This window comes from Papio anubis, chromosome X, assembly GCF_008728515.1.
Source record: "Papio anubis isolate 15944 chromosome X, Panubis1.0, whole genome shotgun sequence".
In the NCBI taxonomy this organism is placed as follows: Eukaryota; Metazoa; Chordata; class Mammalia; order Primates; family Cercopithecidae; genus Papio; species Papio anubis.
Window position 1 is genome coordinate 94,865,698 of NC_044996.1, and position 21,446 is coordinate 94,887,143.

At 40.4% G+C, this 21,446-nt stretch overlaps 1 protein-coding gene and 1 non-coding gene across 2 annotated transcripts; both read left to right on the forward strand.

The window, feature by feature from the left end:
- Window positions 1-3,783: 3,783 nt before the first annotated feature.
- Window positions 3,784-8,632, forward strand: EZHIP (EZH inhibitory protein; the record flags this gene model as incomplete). Its single annotated transcript, XM_017954182.3, has 1 exon — window positions 3,784-8,632. A coding segment is annotated over one exon (1,521 nt), but the record flags the coding sequence as incomplete, so codon positions are not given.
- Window positions 8,633-20,417: 11,785 nt separating this feature from the next.
- On the forward strand, window positions 20,418-20,480 carry LOC116272241. Its single transcript, XR_004180961.1, has one exon. It is a non-coding gene; the product is annotated as a small nucleolar RNA SNORD43 (small nucleolar RNA).
- Window positions 20,481-21,446: the final 966 nt, after the last annotated feature.

The following is a 21,446-nucleotide window of genomic DNA, read 5'->3' on the forward strand; positions in this document are numbered from 1 at the left end:
ACATCATGGTTTTTTTAAATATCGTAGCCATTTTCCTATGATATTAAAAATTTTTCAATCCCAGCACTTTAGGAGGCCGAGGCGGGCGGATCACGAGGTCAGGAGATTGAGACCATCCTGGCTAACACGGTGAAACCCCGTCTCTACTAAAAATATAAAAAATTAGCCGGACGTGGTGGTGTGCGCCTGCAGTCCCAGCTACTCGGAGGCTGAGGCAGGAGAATGGCGTGAACCCAGGAGGCGGAGCTTGCAGTGAGCCGAGATCGCGCCACTGCACTCTAGCCTGGGTGAGAGAGCGAGACTCCGTCTCAAAAAAAAAAAAAAAAAAAAAAAATTTCAAAAACATCCTGTAACATCCTATATAAGTTTATTCTATAGGCATCTAGCATTCTCCTGGAAATTGAGGTTGTTTCAGATTTTTAAAAATAATTGATACTATAATAATCACCTTTGAGCATATAACACTGTGAAGATATAAGAGTATTTTTTTTTTTTAGAATTCATGCCTGGAGAGGAATTATGCATTTCATATAAGACTTTTTATATGTATCATCATATCATCAAATTTTCATCTTGGAAGGTGCTATGAATTTATAATTTTATCCAGTAGTATATATGAGAGCTTGTTTTCTTACAATAGCTTAAAACCTGATTAAACATAATTCTTTTCAGAAATACAGTAGCTATATTTGCTTAGTACAAGAGTGATATATGCTCACTGAAACCATTCAGAAGATGAAGTATGAAAAGAATGAAAAACCACCCTTTCAGGTTTTTTTAATGAGCACATAGATACATATATACTTTTAAATGGAACAGAGGCAAAGAGAAAGGAGAGGATATTGAAGGCAACAATGGAGTTAAAAAGAGGGGCTTCTTTAAAGTTTGAGATCTTCGAGGATAGCAAAACAGTAAGTAGAAGACATATGTATTCCTTTAAAGAGAGCAAGGATAGATAGGAGCATTTTAATTATTACTAAGTCAGGGACCATGACTAAGGCCCACGGAGATTCAAGAAAGGAGGAAAACTCTCAGAGAATAGACTGAAATGACTCCCAAGAGGAAAAGTGGATCCATAAAACTGGTGAAAGTTGACCTACAGAACAAAGAGAATAGCTATAAGTGGGGTTTATACCCCAAAATTTCAACTATACAGGGAATAGTAGTTAACATGGTCATAACAGAATCACTGATTCCCACCATCTTCCTGATCTTTTCAATGGAGCAAGTTTTCCCTGTTTCGGTAAGTGGCACCACCATCCATAAAAATATAGGATTCATCATTTACTGCTGTTCTTCCCTCATGATCTCACAGCCGTTCAAGTTTCCAGCTGAAGTCCCAGACATCAAGGAACACAGACAATCCATCCCCACTATGTACTGTCTGAATTCTAGCTCTACAAAATCCATGGAAATGTTAAAATGGATGTTGTTTCATGACACTAAATTGTGGAATAATGATGAGCAGACACATTCTGTTCATTTTTCTTCTTCATTTATGTCCATCCTGTATTTTATCAATATTTTGTTTTCCACATTCCATTCTTATTGAATTCCTATTCCATCCTTCATAAACCATATTCTGTATTTCATTCTAAATTTCATTCTATTCCGGTATTTAAAAATCTATACTGCATATTTCATAGTCCATTTATTTCAGGCCATTGCACATTTTGTTCCATTCTATATTCCTTCCAATTTTGATTTCCTTTTATTTTCTTTAATATTTTATTTCATACTGTATTGCACTCCTTTTCTCATATATTTTTCTTTTATTCCATATGACATTAGATATTTGTTTTCATTTTCTGTTCCATTTCATTTTCCCATTAAATTCCATTAAATTTCCAATATTCCATTTCACATCCTGTTCAAACCTGTATTCTACTCCCCATTTTATTCAAGTTTCCATTGCAGTCTCCATTTCATCCCATTCTGCATACCATTTCAAATCCATTTTCCATACTATATTATTTAATACTCCAAATAGCATTCCATTCTATTTTTGAGTTGCATTTCAGCCCAATTGTTCACCAATTCCATTAAATATCCGATTTTATTCTGCTCAAAATATTATAACAGCGACATTCAGGAGACTAGTTTGTCAATATTTTTAATCAAACAATTACAAATGTGGCTGGGCACAGTGGCTTACGCCTGTAATCCCAGCACTTTGGGAGGCTGAGGCGGGTGGATCACCTGAGGTCAGGAGTTTGAGACCAGCCTGGCCGACATGGTGAAACCCTGCCTCTACTAAAAATACAAAAAATTAGCTGGGCATGGTGGTATGCACCTGTAGTCCCAGCTATTCAGGAGGCTGAGGCAGGAGAATCGCTTGAACCCGGGAGGCAGAAGTTGCAGTGGGCCGAGATCATGCCACTGCACTCGAGCCTGGGCGACAGAGCCAGACCCCACCTCAAAAATAAATTAATTAATTAAAATAATTACAAATGTTCATAGACTTGTACCAAGAATTTCTCTTCTGGGAATTTATCCACAATGACACATTTAAGGATATGAACAATTTTTAATGAGAAGGATGTGTCTCACAATGATGTAAAATGTTGGAAACAGCATAAATGGTGGCCAATATGGGAATGTTTGAAAATGTAAGCTTCTTCTATAAACGGAGTATTTTGTAATTTAAAGTGGCCTTGTAGAAATTTGTTTACTGACATAGAAAGTGTGCTTTTTGGAACCCAAAGCAGGTTACAATGCAGTATCTATGGAGAAACTATTCCATTTCATAAAATAAAAAAGTTTAAAAACTATGAAATATGTATGAATGGCCTTTCTATCAACGTCTAAGTAAAAATTTCCAGCACTTGCCCATTGGGCATGTGAGGATTTAGGTGTAGTTTCCTTACATTTGCTTTTCTGTTTTGAGTACTGAATGTGACACCTTTTGTAATAAATAATGACTAAAAATGAGTGGCCAAATATTAAACTTCAAGTCTGTACATTACAGCATATTTATATTAATAGGAGCTAGAGACCACGCTAAATAAATTAATATATGTTCATCAGCGGATTACTATGCAGCCCATACAAATATTTAAGGACGGTGTCACCCTTAAGCAATCCCAAACTGTGCCTTGGGGGAAAAGGCAGGGAGAAGCATCTGACTGGAAAGTTCTAAATCCCCCTCTGGTGTGTGGGACCTGAGGGAAGCAGCAGTGCTGAACATCCAGAGCCAAGACGGTGTGGGCCCCATCCCTCTTCTCGCCTTCAGGCCTCTGTGCAACCCTAAAACCCACCAGACCCCACATGGGGTCATCTAGATGCCTGGAGGAGTTCCAGGGTGGTCCCCTCAGGCATCGTGCCTGGGTTCATTGTCCTGACCGGGTGCAAGGAGGGACACCTGGCTAGGAGATGTAACCTGCCGGCCAGTGTGGCATTTCTTTCAAATGACCACTTAAGCCTCAGCCACGATTTGGGGTGACTCAAATCCTTCATGTAGAACACACACACTCAAATCGTTCACATAGAACACACACACATGTCTTAGGGGTGGACACACACAAACAGGTGTCTTAGGGGCCCCGTGTGAGGAGAGGAGATTCACACTATTGACCCAGTGGCCAGGCTTGACCCCAGAGGGCTGGAGCACACACTGCCGGTTGACGACAGGCGCCTGGCTGTGGGTTGCACGGTTCCGGATTGGACGGCTCCCGGGAAGAGAGGCGTCATCTGACGTCCAGCTCGCCAATCAGAGTCGAGGACTTGCCGAGCTCCGCCCACCTTCTTGCTCTACCAGCTCGCGCTCTCCTCAGGCAGCAGTAGCAGCTGCGCTCCTCGCTCTCTGAGGCAGAACCTGGCGTTACGGCCACCCAGTCAGACATGGAGAAGGAACAGAAGCACCAGCAGGACAAGGTGCAGGGAGAGCTTAACAACAAAGCCGCCCTTGCCTCCGGGGATGCCTGCGGGACCGAGAATCAAGATCCTGCTGCTTCCGTCCCCACAGTCTCCAGCCAAGCATCTCCCTCGGGCGGCGCCGCTCTGAGCAGCAGCACAGCCGGTTCTTCAGCTGCAGCCGCCACCTCCGCCGCCATTTTCATCACCGATGAGGCCTCGGGGCTGCCAATCATAGCTGCTGTGCGGAGGGAGAGGCATTCTGACCTCCGGGACTGTCTCAGTCCTCACGAAGTCTTTGGGTGTGTGATGCCTGAGGGGGGCAGCCAGGCCGCTGTGGGACCCCAGAAGGCCACTGGCCACGCCGACGAGCACCTGGCCCAGACCAAGAACCCCCGGAACAGCCGTCGTAGGAAGCAGCCCCGCCGCAACCAGGCTGCTCCGGCTCAGAAGGCCCCAGGGCGGCGTCTGTTTCCTGGGCCTTTGCCGCCATCTTCTCCAGGGTTCCGGCCCAGCAGCCATCCCCGTTCCGGGGCTTCTACGTCGAGTCAGGCAACCCACCCAGGCCCTGCACTCCTAAGCCACGCATCTGAGGCAAGGCCTGCTAGCCAAAGCCGCATCACCCTGGCAGCTTCTGCTCTCCGCAGACGTGCATCTGGTCCAGGCCCTGTCATCCGACGCTGCACCGCCCAGCTAGGCCCTGCTTTTCCACGCCGCGCCACTCATCTAGACGCTGCTCGCCTAAGCCCTGAATCTGCGCCAGGCCCTGCTCGCCGAGGCCGTGCATCTGCGCCAGGCTCTGCCCGTCGAGACCGTGCATCTGCGCCAGGCCCTGTCCGCCGAGGCCGCGATTCTGCGCCAGGCCCTGTCCGCCGAGGCCACACATCTGCGCCAGGCCCTGCCCTTCGCGGCCGCACAGCAAGGTCAGATCCCGCTCATCGCAGCACCAGCACGACGCCAGGCACTGGTCTCCCGAGCCGTTCCACCCAGCGAAGTTCAGCCCTTCTCAGCCGCCGCTCTCTGTCTGGGCCAGCTGATGAGAATCCTTCCTGTGGGGCTGGCTTACGAAGGCTTGCCTTTCAGAGCAGATCAGGCTCTCCTGATCCTGAGGTCCCAAGCCGTGCTTCCCCGCCTGTTTGGCATGCAGTCCGTATGCGTGCCTCCTCACCCTCACCCCCTGGGAGGTTCTTCCTTCCCATCCCTCAGCAGTGGGATGAGAGCTCCTCCTCCTATGCTTCCAACTCCTCCTCCTGCTCCCCGAGTAGGTCTCCTGGCCTAAGCCCCTCTTCCCCTTCCCCTGAGTTTCTGGGCCTGAGATCTATCTCCACTCCTAGCCCTGATAGCCTTAGGCGTGCCTTGATGCCTGAGTTTTATGCTCTGAGCCCTGTCCCTCCAGAAGAGCAGGCAGAAATAGAGAGCACAGCTCACCCTGCAACACCGCCTGAGCCGTGACCCTCTATGAGCATCCTGTAAGACCCACAGAAGGTGTCAACATCTACCCACTTTGTGAATGGGCTGCTTGCCCTGTAGTTACCTGCGAGGTCTCCCAAAGTTCCAGCCATTAACCAACATTCTGAGTAGTTTTGAAGCCTCTCCTCCCCATGATTCCACCACCTAGCACTTACCTGCTTTTGGCCCTTGATTCTAGGCCACCCTCTTCCTCAAAAGTTTGCCTTAGCCCTTGAGCTGAGATTTCTGTTTTCCAAGTTGCTTTTCTGTTATGAAATGTTTTAATTAGTAAAATAAGTTGGTTGTTTTGTTTTTAAAATGTAGAGGTGTGTTTTTTTTTATTGCGGTTCGAAAAATAGTTAATCCTATATCATATTTGGAGGGTTAAAGAAAATTAACATACTACCTGACTCTTTGGACGAGAGAAGAAATAAAATACTGTCCTAGCAATAATTTATTCCCACTGGCCGAAATGGAGTTCTGTGCAGGAAGTTCCCACTTAGGTTCCATACACCCTTCTAGGAGAGGTGATTTGCAACTTGGGCAAGAAAAGGGGGCAGGGTTTAACCCAGGTGGCTGGAGAAAAGGAGGGGTGATGGAGACATCCAGGGTCAGGAAAGGAGAGGGCATGATGAAGTTTGGGGTGAGAGGGAGGGGGACGATAACCTAGATGGGAGTAGGGAAGCTGGGAGGAAGATCCAGAATCAGAATGGAGAACAGAATGGAGAATCAGAATGGAGAACAGCAGGAGTCAGAAGCTTGAGAGGGGAACATCTCAGATTCTAAAGGATAAAAAAATGTTTATGTGTGGGGAACGGGCTCCTGAGGTCTTTGGGGGTGGGAAGAATGTGGGAGGGTGATTCAGGGCTAATAATTCATGGGAAAATGGTCAGCCATTCAGTGAAAATGCCTGTTAATCGATACTGTAACAAAAATAATTGTAACTGAGTTTGAGCAGATACGTGAGGGTGTGTGTTTGTGTGTGTGTGTGTGTGTAGACATTTGGAGAGAACTACATGGGCATATGCCATGCTGTGAACAAGGTGTATATCTGTTTTTTTTAATAACCGGTGATACGGTCTTCTATAGTCGACAAGTTCCACATTGACCACATAACTATTTTTGTAAATTAAACTCGGCTGTTTTTCAAAAAATTTAAGCTGTAGAAACATAATAGGAGAGACCACATTAAAAGAACAGGGTGAAAAAATATAAAGCAAACCAGCAAAAGAAACTCCCTTTCCGTCCTTTCTCATATTTCTCCTCTCCTTTGCTATTCTGTTATGTGAACAGTACAGGCATAGACCTGACCAAAAAGGGCCCTAGTCACAATTTGGAGGGTCCTGTTCAGGCCCTGCCCATACTTTATTCACACCACAAAGCTAAGAGTCCACAGGGACAAGTGGGACCTATGCGCCCACCAGGTCCCAACATCCTGCCACTTTTATAGGAAGTGTTTCAGGTACCCTCATTCTTCAAGGCTGTCTCTAGGGCCCGCAAGGCCCTATTCTCAGGGTCCTTCCTAAGGAAAGAACACATATTTTAAAAGCTCTGACTTTGTTGTATTTCTTTTTCTCGAGTAATTCTAGATATCCAAAGACTAAGACAAAAAGCAGACAGTTTCAATGCAGCAAGTCACAACCTCCCAGTATTGGCGGGCCTACATTTATTCCCATTTCACAGATGTGGAAATTGAGGCTCAGAGCAATTTTGTGATTTTCAAAATCTCATACCTAATAGAGTTTGGCTTCAGAGTCAGAATTCCTGGGTTTGAATTCTGGTGTTCCTTTTGAATCACTGTGTGACCCAGTGCAAGTTAGTTAACCTGGGATCCAAAGCTTCTGCATTTGTCAATTGGGCATAGTAAGAGTGCACGCCTCCAAGATTATTGTAAGGATTAAAATGGATGGTGCATATTAAGTGCTTCCAACAGTGTCTTGCACATCATAAGTGCCCAGTAGAGATGGTTCTTATTCTGATTAGGATTATGATCATGTGTCCAGATATTTCTGACAGCCCCTTCACATTTTACTAGTCTTTCCTAAACACCAATACTTTCAAAATCAAACTGGCTGTTTCAGAAATGGGAAGGGACATTCTTTATTGTACTTAGTACTTCAAAATATGAAGGCATTTCCACAAGCTATTGAGCAACATTTTCACCAATACCAGAGACCACTGTGCAAAAATGTAAAAAAAAAAAAAAAAAAAAAAAGGATTGAGCCTCGGAGGTACAAACTCTAGGAATTTAACAAATGTATACTTGCAGCAGTTACATGAATGCTTCTGAGAACAGCAGTTTTCCTCCCAGCATTATTTGTATCTTAACTTGTTTAAAATATTCATTTTAACGAATGAATGGAATACATCAAGGATTAACATTGACTGCAAGTTGCCTTTATACAATACCTGGCATGCATGATATAACAGGTAAAACTCATAGTATGCTTGTGTGTGTTAAGTACTGTTTTAACGTTTATACATACACTAACTCATTTAATTCACAGAACAACCTTAGGAAGTAGATGTTCATATTGAGCCCATTTTATAGATGAAGACATTGAGGAACAGAGGTTACATAAAATATAATATGAAGGAAAGACACATTGAACTGTGGACTCTGTCATGGCCCTCTTGCGAGGTTATTAACTTCTTTTGTGAAGTAAATTGCATGATATGCCCCTGCACAGGGTACTACTGTTTTGCCAAGTGTGAAGGTAATGGTTTGGGCATATTCATCTGCTATTTATTATGAGAAATGGTGTTGGTTTTGTATTGTGTAAATTTACTCTATCAACCTAAACTTCATATGGAAGGTGAAAAATTCTAGCCCAACCACATTAACTCATTTCACTCGTGAAAATATTCATAGGTGGAGGTTGTAATTGATTGTGTAGGAAAGGCTTATCTACCTAGAAGCAGGAGCCAGTTTAGAAAGTAACAGCAACATTACAGGCCTTTCCTAGGAATTTGTGTGCCCTGTCTGTAGCTTCCCTATGTGTCTCCATGTCTAAGTGGTGTCCAATCCCCAGAAACAGCTGTGAACTGGGAAAGAGATGGGGCTGAAAGGCCCATTTCAGAGCCCTGCACTCCTCACAGCTGAGCACAGCTTTCACCCCAGGATTCCTCTGTGGGGAACACGGAAATACCCGAAAATCCTTCAGCTGCCTTTCCCTGGAAGTTGCCACAATCAGCTACTATACTGAACAGGGCTGGTTTTATAGGCACGTGACCTGTGCAATTGCACAGGCCCCTGCTTGTTTTAATGATGTGTTGTTGCCATCTTAATTGCTTAATGATTTTTGAACCAGTTGTCCCACATTTTCATTTTTCACTGGACTTCAAAAATTATATAGCTGATCCTAAAACTGTTTTTAGTACTTAAAAAAAATTTTTCTAGCAAACAGAGCACCAGGAAGTGTAGCTGGTGGCTGGTAATAAAAACAGATGACATTGTCATAAGAGTGAGCTTAGGGTAATGCAAACTGCATGAGACATGGGTTGGACAAGCCTAGGCTTGAAATTTGCCCCACCTCTGCCTTGCTGTGTGACCTTAGGTAAGGTTCATAATCTCTCTGATCCTCAGTTTCCACACCTGCAAATTGGGGATAATAGCATCTACTTCATACTAACAACCTCTGAGAGGAGCCTAGGCTAATCCTGTCTACCCATCCTTCTGGCTGTTGTTTAGGGTCCTTCCCCTGTGTTCCCAGAGCCTCTTGTTCTTACCCTTGCCAATGCCCTCATTACACAATTTTGGGAATTATATTTCTGTATAACCATCTTCCCACTAGACTATGGGAACTTTGATGACTTGGATAGAGCCTGGATTTTCCCTCTGTCCCCAGAACCTAGGGGCCCTAGGCCTTGGTAGGTGGAAAGAAGTATTTCTTGGCTTAATGGTAATAGTATAAGCTACATGCTTAATAAAGAATAACAACTAATTTACAAAATATGTGTTGGAAATAATATGTAAGAAGTGTGTAAACCCAAGATACTTCCCTACTTAAATTTTCTTCACTCAGGGCGTGGCCTTTTATCCTTTTTTTCGGAACCATCAAGAGCCAGTGTTTTCCCGATATCTTAACTTCGTAGTGTAACTGGCACTGGCATCTTCTGTTACTCCCTCAGTCTCAGATTTGGCCTCACAGTGGACCTGCATTGGACACATCACTGAAGGCTTCCCAAACACAGTGTTATTGATGCTAAATAGGCCCTCAAGAAATATTTGTTGAATAAATGCCTTGTTAGATTAATAGAAGCCAGCTAATTACATTATTTTATTTTATAGGTAAAAGGGTTCAATATCATTTGATCTTATACTGGCAAAATCGAGGACATGAGCTAAGAAGTCAGTGGAATTGTGAAGTTCAAGTGAGCATGTTCACACACACACACAAAGAGCCCACTCTCCCGGTGTTCTGTTTTTTCCATGACCTCATTTCCAGTCAATTTCACTTTCTTCTCTCCTGTGTTCCATTTTCACATCAATACACTATACTGAAGATGCCATCAAATTCATCAGATACAGACTTTTATTGAGCTTCTCAGGTTGTGTGACTGCCTTCCCAAACAGAATGTGAGATTCTTGAGGGCAAGGAACATGCTATCTTGGTCATTACAAAAAACAGAATCCAAAATAATGCCTAAAATATGGTAGGAGTCACTGAATAGTTGTTGAATTAATTAATCTGTTGTAACACATATGAAAAAATATCTGCCTTTCATTTTGAGGATCGTTGTATAGGCACCATTATTCTATAGACACTATCTGTATAGGCAGTGTGTGTGTGGCTTTTTTATATCAGTTACCAGATGCATTCTGATATTCAGCTGTAAGGAATTGAGAGAGGATTATTCCAATTCTTCTTTCTACAGCATTTTTGTATAGTAAGTAGTACAGTTTTCAGTACACACCTTAAATAAGGATAGTGTTTCCCAAACCTCAAGCATTCTTAAGAAACCTTTAGGATTTCTTAAAATTTTCCTTATTTTTATCTTTCCCTTTCCTTTTTACTTTCTCTTTCATTATCTTTCCCTCTTCTCTTTCTCCCTCCATCTTTCCCTCCCTCTCTTCCCACTTCCCCTCCTTCTTTCCTTCCTTCCACTGTATGGATAGTCCACAATTTTTATTTATCCAAACACATTAATTGATATTCGATTTGTTTTCATGTTTGGGCTATTACAAATAAAGCTTCCATGAACACTCATGTACAGATACTTGTACAGACAAGCTTTCTTTCCTCTTGAGTAAATACCTAATAGTGAAATAGCTGGGTCATGATAAGTATTTGTCTAACTTTTTTAAAAATGGCCAAATTGTTTTTCAATATGTAGAGTTTTATATTCCCACTGGCAGTGTATGAGTCCAGTTCCTCCACAGCCTTGCCAACAATTGATGGGGGCAGACATTAAAATTTTAGACATTCTACCATCAATTATAGACTGCATTAAGAAAATGTGGCGCATATACACCATGGAATGCTATGCAGCCACAAAAAAGGATGAGTTCATGTCCTTTGTAGGGACATAGATGAAGCTGGAAACCATCATTCTCAGCAAACTATCACAAGGACAGAAAACCAAACACCGCATGTTCTCACTCATAGGTGGGAATTGAACAATGAGAACACTTGGACACAGGGCAGGGAACATCACACACCGGGGCCTGTTGTGGGGTAGGGGGATGGGTGAGGGATAGCATTAAGAGAAATACCTAATGTGAATGACGAGTTATGGATGCAGCAAATCAACATGGCACATGTATACATACGTAACAAACCTGCATGTTGTGCACATGTACCCTAGAACTTAAAGTATGATTTAAAAAAATTTTTTTAGACATTCTAATAGGTGTGTAGCAGATCTCGTGGTGGTTTGTTGTTGTTGTTGTTGTTGTTGGTGTGTGTGTGTGTGTGTGTGTGTGTGTGTGTGTGTGTGTGTTTGAAATGGAGTCTCACTCTGTTGACCAGACTGCAGTGGCGTGATTTCCGCTCACTGCAACCTCCACCTCCCGGGTTCAAGCAGTTCTCCTGCCTCAGCCACCCGAGTAGCTGGGATTACAGGCGCCCACCACCATGCCTGGCTAGTTTTTGTTTCTTTTAGTAGAAACAGAGTGTCACCATGTTGGCCGGGCTGGTCTCAAACTCCAGACCTCAAGTGATATGCACACCTCAGCCTCCCAAAGTGCTGGGATTACAGGGGTGAGCCACCATGCCTGGCCTCTCATGTTTTTAATATGAATTTTCCCAATGGCTAATGATGTTGAGTATCTTTTCACATGCTGATTTGTAAATACTCTGGCAATTATTTATTGGGCTGTTCATTTTCTTACTTTGAGTTCTGAGAGTTCTTTATATATTCTGGATACAAGTCTTCTGTTAGATATGTGACTTGCAAATATCTTTTCTCACTCTATTGCTTATCTTCTTATTTTTATAGTACCTTTTGAAGAGCAGAAATTTTTAATTTTAATGAAGTCCAATTTATCAATTTCTTTTATAAATCAGGCTTTTGGTGTTGTATCTAAGAAATATTTTTCTAACTCAAGGTCATAAAGCTTTTGTTTTACATTTTTCTCAAATTTTTATATATTTAGCTCTCATATTTAGTTTTATGATCTAGGTTGAGTTAATTTTTAGATATCACTCAAGGTATAGATCAACATTCATATTTTACTTTTGGATGTGGATAACCACTGGTTCCAGGACCATTTATTGAAAAGATTAACATTTTCCCACTGAATTGCCTTTGTGCTTTTGTTGAAAATCAATTGACCATATATGTGCTGACTTTTCTGGACTCTATTCTATTACATTGAATTTCAAAGAGCCAGGACCACACTATCTTGATAACTGTTACTTTATAGTAAGTCAACAAGACAGTTTCTTCTTTTTCAAGGTGGTTCTAGCAATTTCAGCTCTTTTATAATTCTGTAAGAATTTTAGAGCCAGCTTATCCATTTCTACTAAAAAATCTCCAGATTTATTAAATATAATTTGAGATATAATAAGCCACATATATTTAAAGTACACAAATTTGTATATATTTTGACATATGTATATACCCATGAACCATCACCACAATCAAGATAATCAATATATTCACCAAACTCCAAAAGTTTTCTCCTGCTTAACTGTAATCCCTTCCTCTTTTCCTATATCCTTACCCTGTCCATAGGCAATCAATTATCAGCAGTCTGTCACTACAGATTAATTTATATTTTCTAAATTTTATATAAATGGAATCACACAGTATGTATACTTTTATGCTCTGGCTTCTTTCTCTCAGCATACTTATTTTCAGATACATCCATATGCATTTGTTGTATATGTCAATACATTATACTGTTTTAATCAGTGAGTGGCATTATATGTATATACCAAGATTTATTTAATCATTTACCTGTTGAAGGACATTTGGATTCTGTTTAATTTTTGACTATTACAAACTACTATGAATATTTTTGTATGTGTTTATATGGACATATTCTTTTCCTTTTCATGAGTGAATACCTAGGTGATGAATGACCTAGGAGATAAATATGATAGGCATATGTTTAATTTTGTAAGAAACCTCCAAATATTTTTCAAAGTGGTGGTATCATTTTACACTCCCACCACCACTGTGTGAGGTTTCCTGTTCCCTTACATCCTTGCCAAACCTTAATATCGTTTGTGTTTATAAATTTTCACATTCTACCTGTGTAATGGTAGCACATTGTGGCTTTAGTTTGCATTTCCTTAAGAACAAATAAGGTTTGTCTTTTTTATGTGCTTGTCAGTAACGTAATTTCATTTGTGAAGTGTGCAAACAAATGTGAACCTAAAACAGCCAGTCCTTCAAGATGGATTTTGAGTGGTTAATGGGACCTAAATTTAAAATACAGCCAAGCAGCCATTTGCTGACTAGAGGTCACACAGGTACTCTGAGTTTCCTGGAAAACTCATGCCTGTGTTTACCTTTGGGGCTTTCAGAGCTCACAAACCAATTGGTTGGGCTCTGAACCAACTAATCAGAGCCCACCTACCTTAGCCAAAGAGAGCTCAGTTGTATCGACCAGTTAGAGCTCAGCTGTGTTCACCAATCAGAACCAAGCAAGTCTGAATCCTACATTTGTACAAAAGGTCCTGACTGGGAACCTGGGCAAGAACTTTCTCTGTGAAAGCCAAACCATCTCTTTGTTCTCTGGAATACAGTTTTGTTTTACACAGAAGGCTGTGTCCCTTTGCAAACTGTTCATAGGAATTCAGTCTTTCCTCCAAATTCCTTTTCAGAGAACTTTTGTTTACATTCTTAGTGTCAGAAACAGAATTTGAAGCGATCCCCAACTGCTCCCAATGCCGTTTGAGACAACGTATAAGCGTCTGCAAGAGCCTCCTGAGTTCTCCCGTTGTCTTCTCACTGGTGCCAGGGCTTCAGGGATAGGCTGGGGTAAGTTCTCTCAAATTCGGACTTCCTACCCTTTGTTTAAGGTCTCAGAGACTTTATTCCTTTCCTGTAGGTTCCCTCCATCCAGACCCCAAAGGAGACCTTCCTTTTGTCTCCTGGATGGGATGGGGGGGTCGGAGGCTTGGGAGGGTGGCCTTCCCAGCCAGTTCCCCCTATCTGGACTCTGAAGGGGGCATTACCTGTTGGCCCTAGGCTTAGTGGGGGGCCTTCCAAGTCTCAGCCAGTTCCCTCCATCTGCATCCCAGAGGTGGCCTTCCCAGTCACCCCGGGTTTAGAGTGTTGAGGGATTCAGGAGGACAAGAGAGACCTCGGGTTGAAAGAGGAGAATCTTTATTGAGTGCACTCAGGCCCAGCTGACTCCCGTCCAAAAGACTGGGCCCAGAACAAAGACAGTACCTGACTTTTATACACACTTTACAAAAGAGGGTTGGCTAGCTTGAAGCAAGCTTACAGTGGCATGAAAGCAGGGATACAGAGGCAGGACAATGACAGGATTGGACATGACTGTTGCCAAGCAACCCAGATGTTCATTGTCTAGGTTTGCCTGGGCACAGGCTTATCCTATAACCTTCACTATGGTGCCCAGGCAGCTGTAGTTCAGGCCTACTCAGGCTTCTCGTGACCTTCGTTGTACTTCTTAGATAAAACAGAGTACTTGAAGTCACTAGTTACAGAGAACAAGAATCTATACACTCATTTCATAAAACAAAGGAAAATTTGTTTTTGTTTTCCTTATGTTGAGGGAGTGCTGGGAGAGCCTCCAGAGCACATTAGATAATATTATCAAGACTTTTCCTGGGTCTGGGCCATGCCTGTTGCTGCCTCTGGGACAAGTCGTGTAATACAGGAAAATTTATTTCTCTTTCTTTTTAATTTTATTTTTATTTAATTTCACACCTCAATAGGGGGTCCTTCCCAGCCCAACTCAACCGGTCTATAAGGTTTCTTGGGGATGCTCATGCTAAGGGCACTGACAGGGATGCATTCGTCATGTCAGTGCAATGGGTAACTCATATTTTAAGTTTATCCTGATCAGCTGCCTTCTGGCACTCCAGCTTGATTTAGAGCAAAAATTATGGTCCAGGGAATTGTAATTGGCTAGGTCTCTGGACAAAAATTATGCAGGACAATCTTTAACTTTATTGGCTAAGTGGGGCTTCTTTGAAATTCCAAAACTTTCCTATGTGCAGGCACAATTAGAAGAAAGAAAACATGGAACATTCCAGAGACAATGGGAAATCTTTTTTTCAACCAGTACTTTGAAAGTTCTAAATGAATCAAGGAACTACCATTACCTTCTTAGGGAAAATAATTCCCAATTGAGTGAGTGCCTTAATGAAACAGAGACAAGTGCTTGTCAGATTGAAACTAAAGATGAAAAAAAGAAGCCCCCTCTGGAAGAACCTTCTTCCACTAGCCTCCCCTTTCCTGCCACTCGGCCTGTCTTCTGCACCTTTTTTCCCACCTCTACTTTATCTTTCACTCCCTCCTTCCTCTTCTACTCTTTCATTTTGAAGGGATTACATTTTCTCTAGACTCATCTGTATATTTTCTTGTAAAATTCTGTCATAAATTCCTGTGATTTTGTTACCTTGGTATCCATTTCAGTCTTCCTCTAAAACACCCAAACCACTTGAAAAAGCTTAAATTTTCTGTGCTTTGAAATGTAAATTTGTCGCGCTGTTCTCTAAAATTCGGTAAAGGTATCAACCATGTGGGACAGATAAATGTCAGTTTATTCCATTTACAGAGAAATAGTTTGAATCTAACTGTTCTTTAAACTATGAGTTTTACCTGACTCATAGCTACAGGCTTACGATTAAAGCTACAAAATCTTTTTTGTCTGTCTGTATTTTGTGTGTGTATATGCATGTGTGTGTGTGTGTATATATATTATATATGTATATATGTGTGTATATATATATCTGTATATTGTCTACAGAATCAAATTGGCTTATAAATAAATGAACACTCGTAAATTAAGCAAATAAACCCAAATGCTTTTCAAGTTCATGTGACAGCAATCTTTTGGTGGATGAGACTGGTCTAATATTGTTGGTTTGATGGCAATGGCTATGTCTTCTGAGTCATTAGAAAAATGTGTATATATTTAAATTTAGGGCTCTTTTATACTTATCTGGCATACAGTAATGTAAACTTGTTGATAGAAAATTTTGTTTGCGCTAGTGGCTAGATTTTTCTAGTATCTCATGAAGTCTTCTATGTAATTGTTAAGAGTGAATGAATTGAATGGATGTAAATGGGATAAAAGTTTGTAAATGAACTTTTGAAAATGATTATGTTTCATAATATGTTTACTTGGGAGGACGTTCATTGAATTAGATCATTTCCAGATAAGATGTAATTCTGAGACATTGGTTACTGAATGTGAGTTCAGGCTCATATGCTTTTGGCTTCTTATTTGAAGGAAAGAAAAGTCATTTGAGTCTGTTGGTAAATATGTCCTGTTCTGTGTTAAAAAGATATTCTGTTAGCCTGTGTTTCTGGGAATTGTAAAATGTGTATTCATGGATTGTTGGTACATGACTGGCAGTTAAAAATTGCTTAAGTCCTAGGTTTTCACTGAAGATTAGGGTTACTAAGAGTTAATATTTTAATTAATGTGTGTGATTAAACAGACGAGAAATACAGTCTGTATGCAAGTGTATGAAGAGGGTAGGATGTGTTTTTGGTAAGATAGATTGACGAGAAAAGAGAATAATTTTGTATAAGAAATAATCTTTTGTGGTAAATTTTTGTCCCAGAGTAAAGTGACTGGTTATTTAAGAAAGAGGAAGTATAGGAGAAAGCAGAAAATCTAAACATGTCATAAATTGTCTAAACACATTATAATAGATTTATGAAAATAAAGTTTATCTCTCAATAAATTTGGTATTCATGGAATGTATCTCAAAATAATAAGCTATTTATGACAAACCCACAGCCAATATCATACTGAATGGGCAAAAACTGGAAGCCTTCCCTTTGAAATCTGGCACAAGACAGGGATGCCCTCTCTACCACTCCTATTCAACATAGTGTTGGAAGTTCTGGCTAGGGCAATCAGGCAAGAGAAAGAAATAATGGGTATTCAATTAGGAAAAGAAGAAGTCAAATTGCCCCTGTTTGCAGATGACATGAATTGTATATTTAGAAAACCCCATCGTCTCAGCCCAAAATCTCCTTAAGCTGATAAGCAACTTCAGCAAAGTCTCAGGATACAAAATCAATGTGCAAAAATCACCAGCATTCTTATATACCAATAACAGACAAACAGAGAACCAAATCATGAATGAACTCCCATTCACAATTGCTTCAAAGTGAATAAAATACCTAGGAATCCAACTTACAAGGGATGTCAAGGACCTCTTCAAGGAGAACTACAAACCACTGCTCAGTGAAATAAAAGAGGACACAAACAAATGGAAGAACATACCATGCTCATGGATAGGAAGAATCAATATTGTGAAAATGGCCATACTGTCCAAGGTAATTTATAGATTCAATGCCATCCCCATTAAGCTACCAATGACTTTCTTCACAAAATTGGAAAAAATTGCTTTAAAGTTCATATGGAACCAAAAAAGAGCCCGTGTTGTCAAGACAATCCTAAGCCAAAAGAACAAACCTGGAGGCATCACGCTACCTGACTTCAAACTGTACTACAAGGCTACCGTAACCAAACCAGCATGGTACTGTTACCAAAACAGAGATATAGACCAATGGAACAGAACAGAGCCCTCAGAAATAATACCACACATCTACAACCATCTGAGCTTTGACAAACCTGACAAAAACAAGAAAGGGGGAAAGGATTCCCTATTTAATAAATGGTGCTGGGAAAATTGGCTAGCTGTAAGTAGAAAGCTGAAACTAGATCCTTTCCTTACTCCTTATACGAAAATTAATTCAAGATGGATTAGAGACTTATATGTTAGACTTAAAACCATAAAAACCCTAGAAGAAAACCTAGGTAATACCATTCAGGACATGGGCATGGGCAAGGACTTCATGTCTAAAACACCAAAAGCAACGGCAACAAAAGCCAAAATTGACAGATGGGATCTAATTAAACTAAAGAGCTTCTGCACAGCAAAAGAAACTACTATCAGAGTGAACAGGCAACCTACAGAATGGGAGAAAATTTTTGCAATCTACTCATCTGACAAAGGGCTAATATCCAGAACCTACAAAGAACTCAAACAAATTTATAAGAAAAAAACAGCCCCATCAAAAAGTAGGCAAAGGATATGAACAGACATTTCTCAAAAGAAGACATTTATACAGCCAGCAGACACATGAAAAAGTGCTCATCATCACTGGCCATCAGAGAAATGCAAATCAAAACCACAATGAGATACCATCTCACACCAGTTAGAATGGTGATCATTAAAAAGTCAGGAAACAACAGGTGCTGCAGAGGATGTGGAGAACTAGGAACACTTTTACACTTTTGGTGGGACTGTAAACTAGTTCAATCATTGTGGAAAACATTGTGGCGATTCCTCAAAGATCTAGAACTAGAAATACCATTTGACCCAGCCATCCCATTACTGGGTATATACCCAAAGGATTATAAATCATGCTGCTATAAAGGCACATGCACACATATGTTTATTGTGGCACTATTCACAATAGCAAAGACTTGGAATCAACCCAAATGTCCATCAGTGACAGACTGGATTAAGAAAATGTGGCACATACCCACCATGGCATACTATGCAGCCATAAAAAAGGATGAGTTCGTGTCCTTTGTAGGGACATGGATTCAGCTGGAAACCATCACTCTCAGCAAACTATCTCAAGAACAGAAAACCAAACACTGCATGTTCTCACTCAGAGGTGCGAATTGAACAATAAGATCACTTGGACACAGGAAGGGGAACATCACACACTGGGACCTATTGTGGGGAGGGAGGAGCGGGGAGGGATAGCATTAGGAGATATACCTAATGTAAATGATGAGTTAATGGGTGCAGCACACCAACATGGCACATGTATACATATGTAACAAACCTGCACGTTGTGCACATGTACCCTGGAACTTAAAGTATAATAAAAAAAAAAAAGAAAGAAAATAACGTTTATAAAAGGAATTTTCTGTGTGATCAGGTTGGCTACAATTGAAAGGACATTTTTTATTGGTTTTTCTAAGGATTGAACTTTGATGTTTAGAAATGCACTGATGCAGAATTTTTAAATCTAATCCCCTGTGTTAGAACAAGATTTTCTTAAAATGCTGATTTGCTCTTAGTAAAGTTGCAGGACATTTTTATTTTTAATTCCAAAATGTCTTCCCTTAACAGCCATCCTGCAAACTATAAACAGTTTTTATTTATGCTACATTTCTTTCTTAGATCTACCTAATTTTCCTAGTTTCAGGTTAGAAATGCAGCTGTCCTTTTTACTCTTGAAAAGCTATATTGTTTTGCTTGGCTGCAGTAATAATCCTCTCCTTCAATCTTTTCACCTCCAGTAATTTTTCTCCAGTTCTAACACTGATGTTATGGCCCGACGCTAAAATTTTTATCTTAAAAGTCTAGAAAGACAATGTTTCCTTCAGTACAACTTGATTCTGTATTTTTTACTTCTCTTGATGTTTCTGAATTGTTCCATGTAACCAGGAAACTTCCCATGCTGTTACTAAAAACCATGTATTCCCCTCTGCTCAAGGTACTAGTTTTCTTGTTTCCATCCCTCTTTAATATAGTGTACACACATAATCCTGGACACACTTTTCCTGTGTCTGATTAAATTCAGGTATCCTTTTCATCAGGTTTAACTTCCAGATTATCTAAATGGGCTTTCCATAAGGAGAAGCAACACACTGCAGGAGGTTTTCTTTTCTTTGCCTTTTTGATAACTGGCCTAGGAAACAAAGATTCTGTGTTTTACCAAGATAATTTCTTGTGCTTCATGTCTTTATTAGGTTTTTGATTATGTTGGGAAACTAACCTTCAGAAGAGTTCAGGTTTCTACATCCAAATAGCATTCTGTATTGCTTTTAAAGTCTTTTGGTTATCACTCTGGTTAAGAGAATAAATATTATTTTACAGTCATCTGTGATTCTGTTTAATCAAGGACTTTGAACCTTTTGACATCTTTGGCAGGTATCCACAGGATCAAAATCCTAAGTCTTTTTGACTTAAAGCTAACTTTGGGATTTTCTAATTGGGCCTTGAAGAGCATAAAAGAATGTGATTGTCATCTTGTGGAAATATTAAATGATTAGGCTTACGTGGTAAATTGTATGGGAAACATTGTTAATTGATAAGTGATTCTGGATCCTTTCTCAGTTACACTTATGGGTATATTATTAAAATATATTTCAAAACTATAGGTTCCTACAAATCTAATATGTTATCAGTCATAAACCTGGATTATTAATATGAGTATTCCAAAAAATTACATGAAATTTGTAAAAGTCTGATGGTCCTGATGTGAAGATGTCAATTATAATTCTGGTTGTTATCTTAAAATGCTGCATTTAGTAGAGGTGGCTCAATTTCCTTGTCAATTGTAAACTCTCATCAGATTTTTGACCATGACTGTTCTGGGTTTTTGTCATCCATGGTTAATGTTTTAATTCTTCTCTGGAAGCAGTTGCAATCAGCTGTAGTCCAAAATTGTTTTTCATGGAATTGCTAATCAAGATTGAGTAAAATAATGGATGATGAAATTATTGATGGGTGGATAAAAACTGTGTGCTGATTGTCATGTTCTGATTTGTCTCTGTCACACTCGCGTGACCGATGTGTGTCCATGTAGCTCCTGTCTGGGAGCTGGAGGAAGCCTATAACACTTTTAACTGCTACCCAGCATTTGTCCCAGGAGTCCCTTTGGTGGTCAAAGTATTGCTAATTGGCACATAAGGCTATCTGTTAAGCAATTTTTAATGCCACTACTTAGTGTGTTTTTGTCTGGTGTTAGAGAAAAAAGTGGATGGCTAGTTTTCTTACAAGTTGAAAGGATTTAAAATAAGGTTTAGTGTAAATTTTGTTGAGTACAAAAGCATTCTTGATGTGTGTGAGCCTAGAAAAGATGATTACCCCTTTACTCGGCTTTCTGGGTTTCTGGTCAAGATTGAGTACTGCTGAGAATATTTAGAACTTAGGCAACTGGGAACTAGAGAGTAAGGGCTGCTTTGGTTTGGATGCTAATGGTGATATTTTTCCCCTGGGAGAAAAAAAGATTGAGTAAAACAAAATACTTTACATAAAATTAAGTAATTGACAAGGATATTGTTTTTATGACTTATTGAAAACATTGTTTTTTCCTTAAATGTTTTGTTCTACAGGTTTAATAAAACTTTCTTTCATAAGCTATCTGTAGTATGCAATAATTTGGTAAAGTATCTTTTTATGAAAGGTGGGAGCATTTGCTTTTTCTCCCTAATTGATTTCTCAAAAATTCAGAAACTAGTCATAAGTATTCTTATTTTTATTTATATAAGTTCAATAAAAATTTGCTGTCTCTTTATTTTTTTTTTTTTTTTATTTTTTTTTTTTTTTTTGAGACGGAGTCTTGCTCTGTCGCCCAGGCTGGAGTGCAGTGGCGCAATCTCGGCTCACTGCAAGCTCCGCCTCCCGGGTTCACGCCATTCTCCTGCCTCAGCCTCCCGAGTAGCTGGGACTACAGGCGCCCGCCGCTGCGCCCGGCTAATTTTTTCTATTTTTAGTAGAGACGGAGTTTCA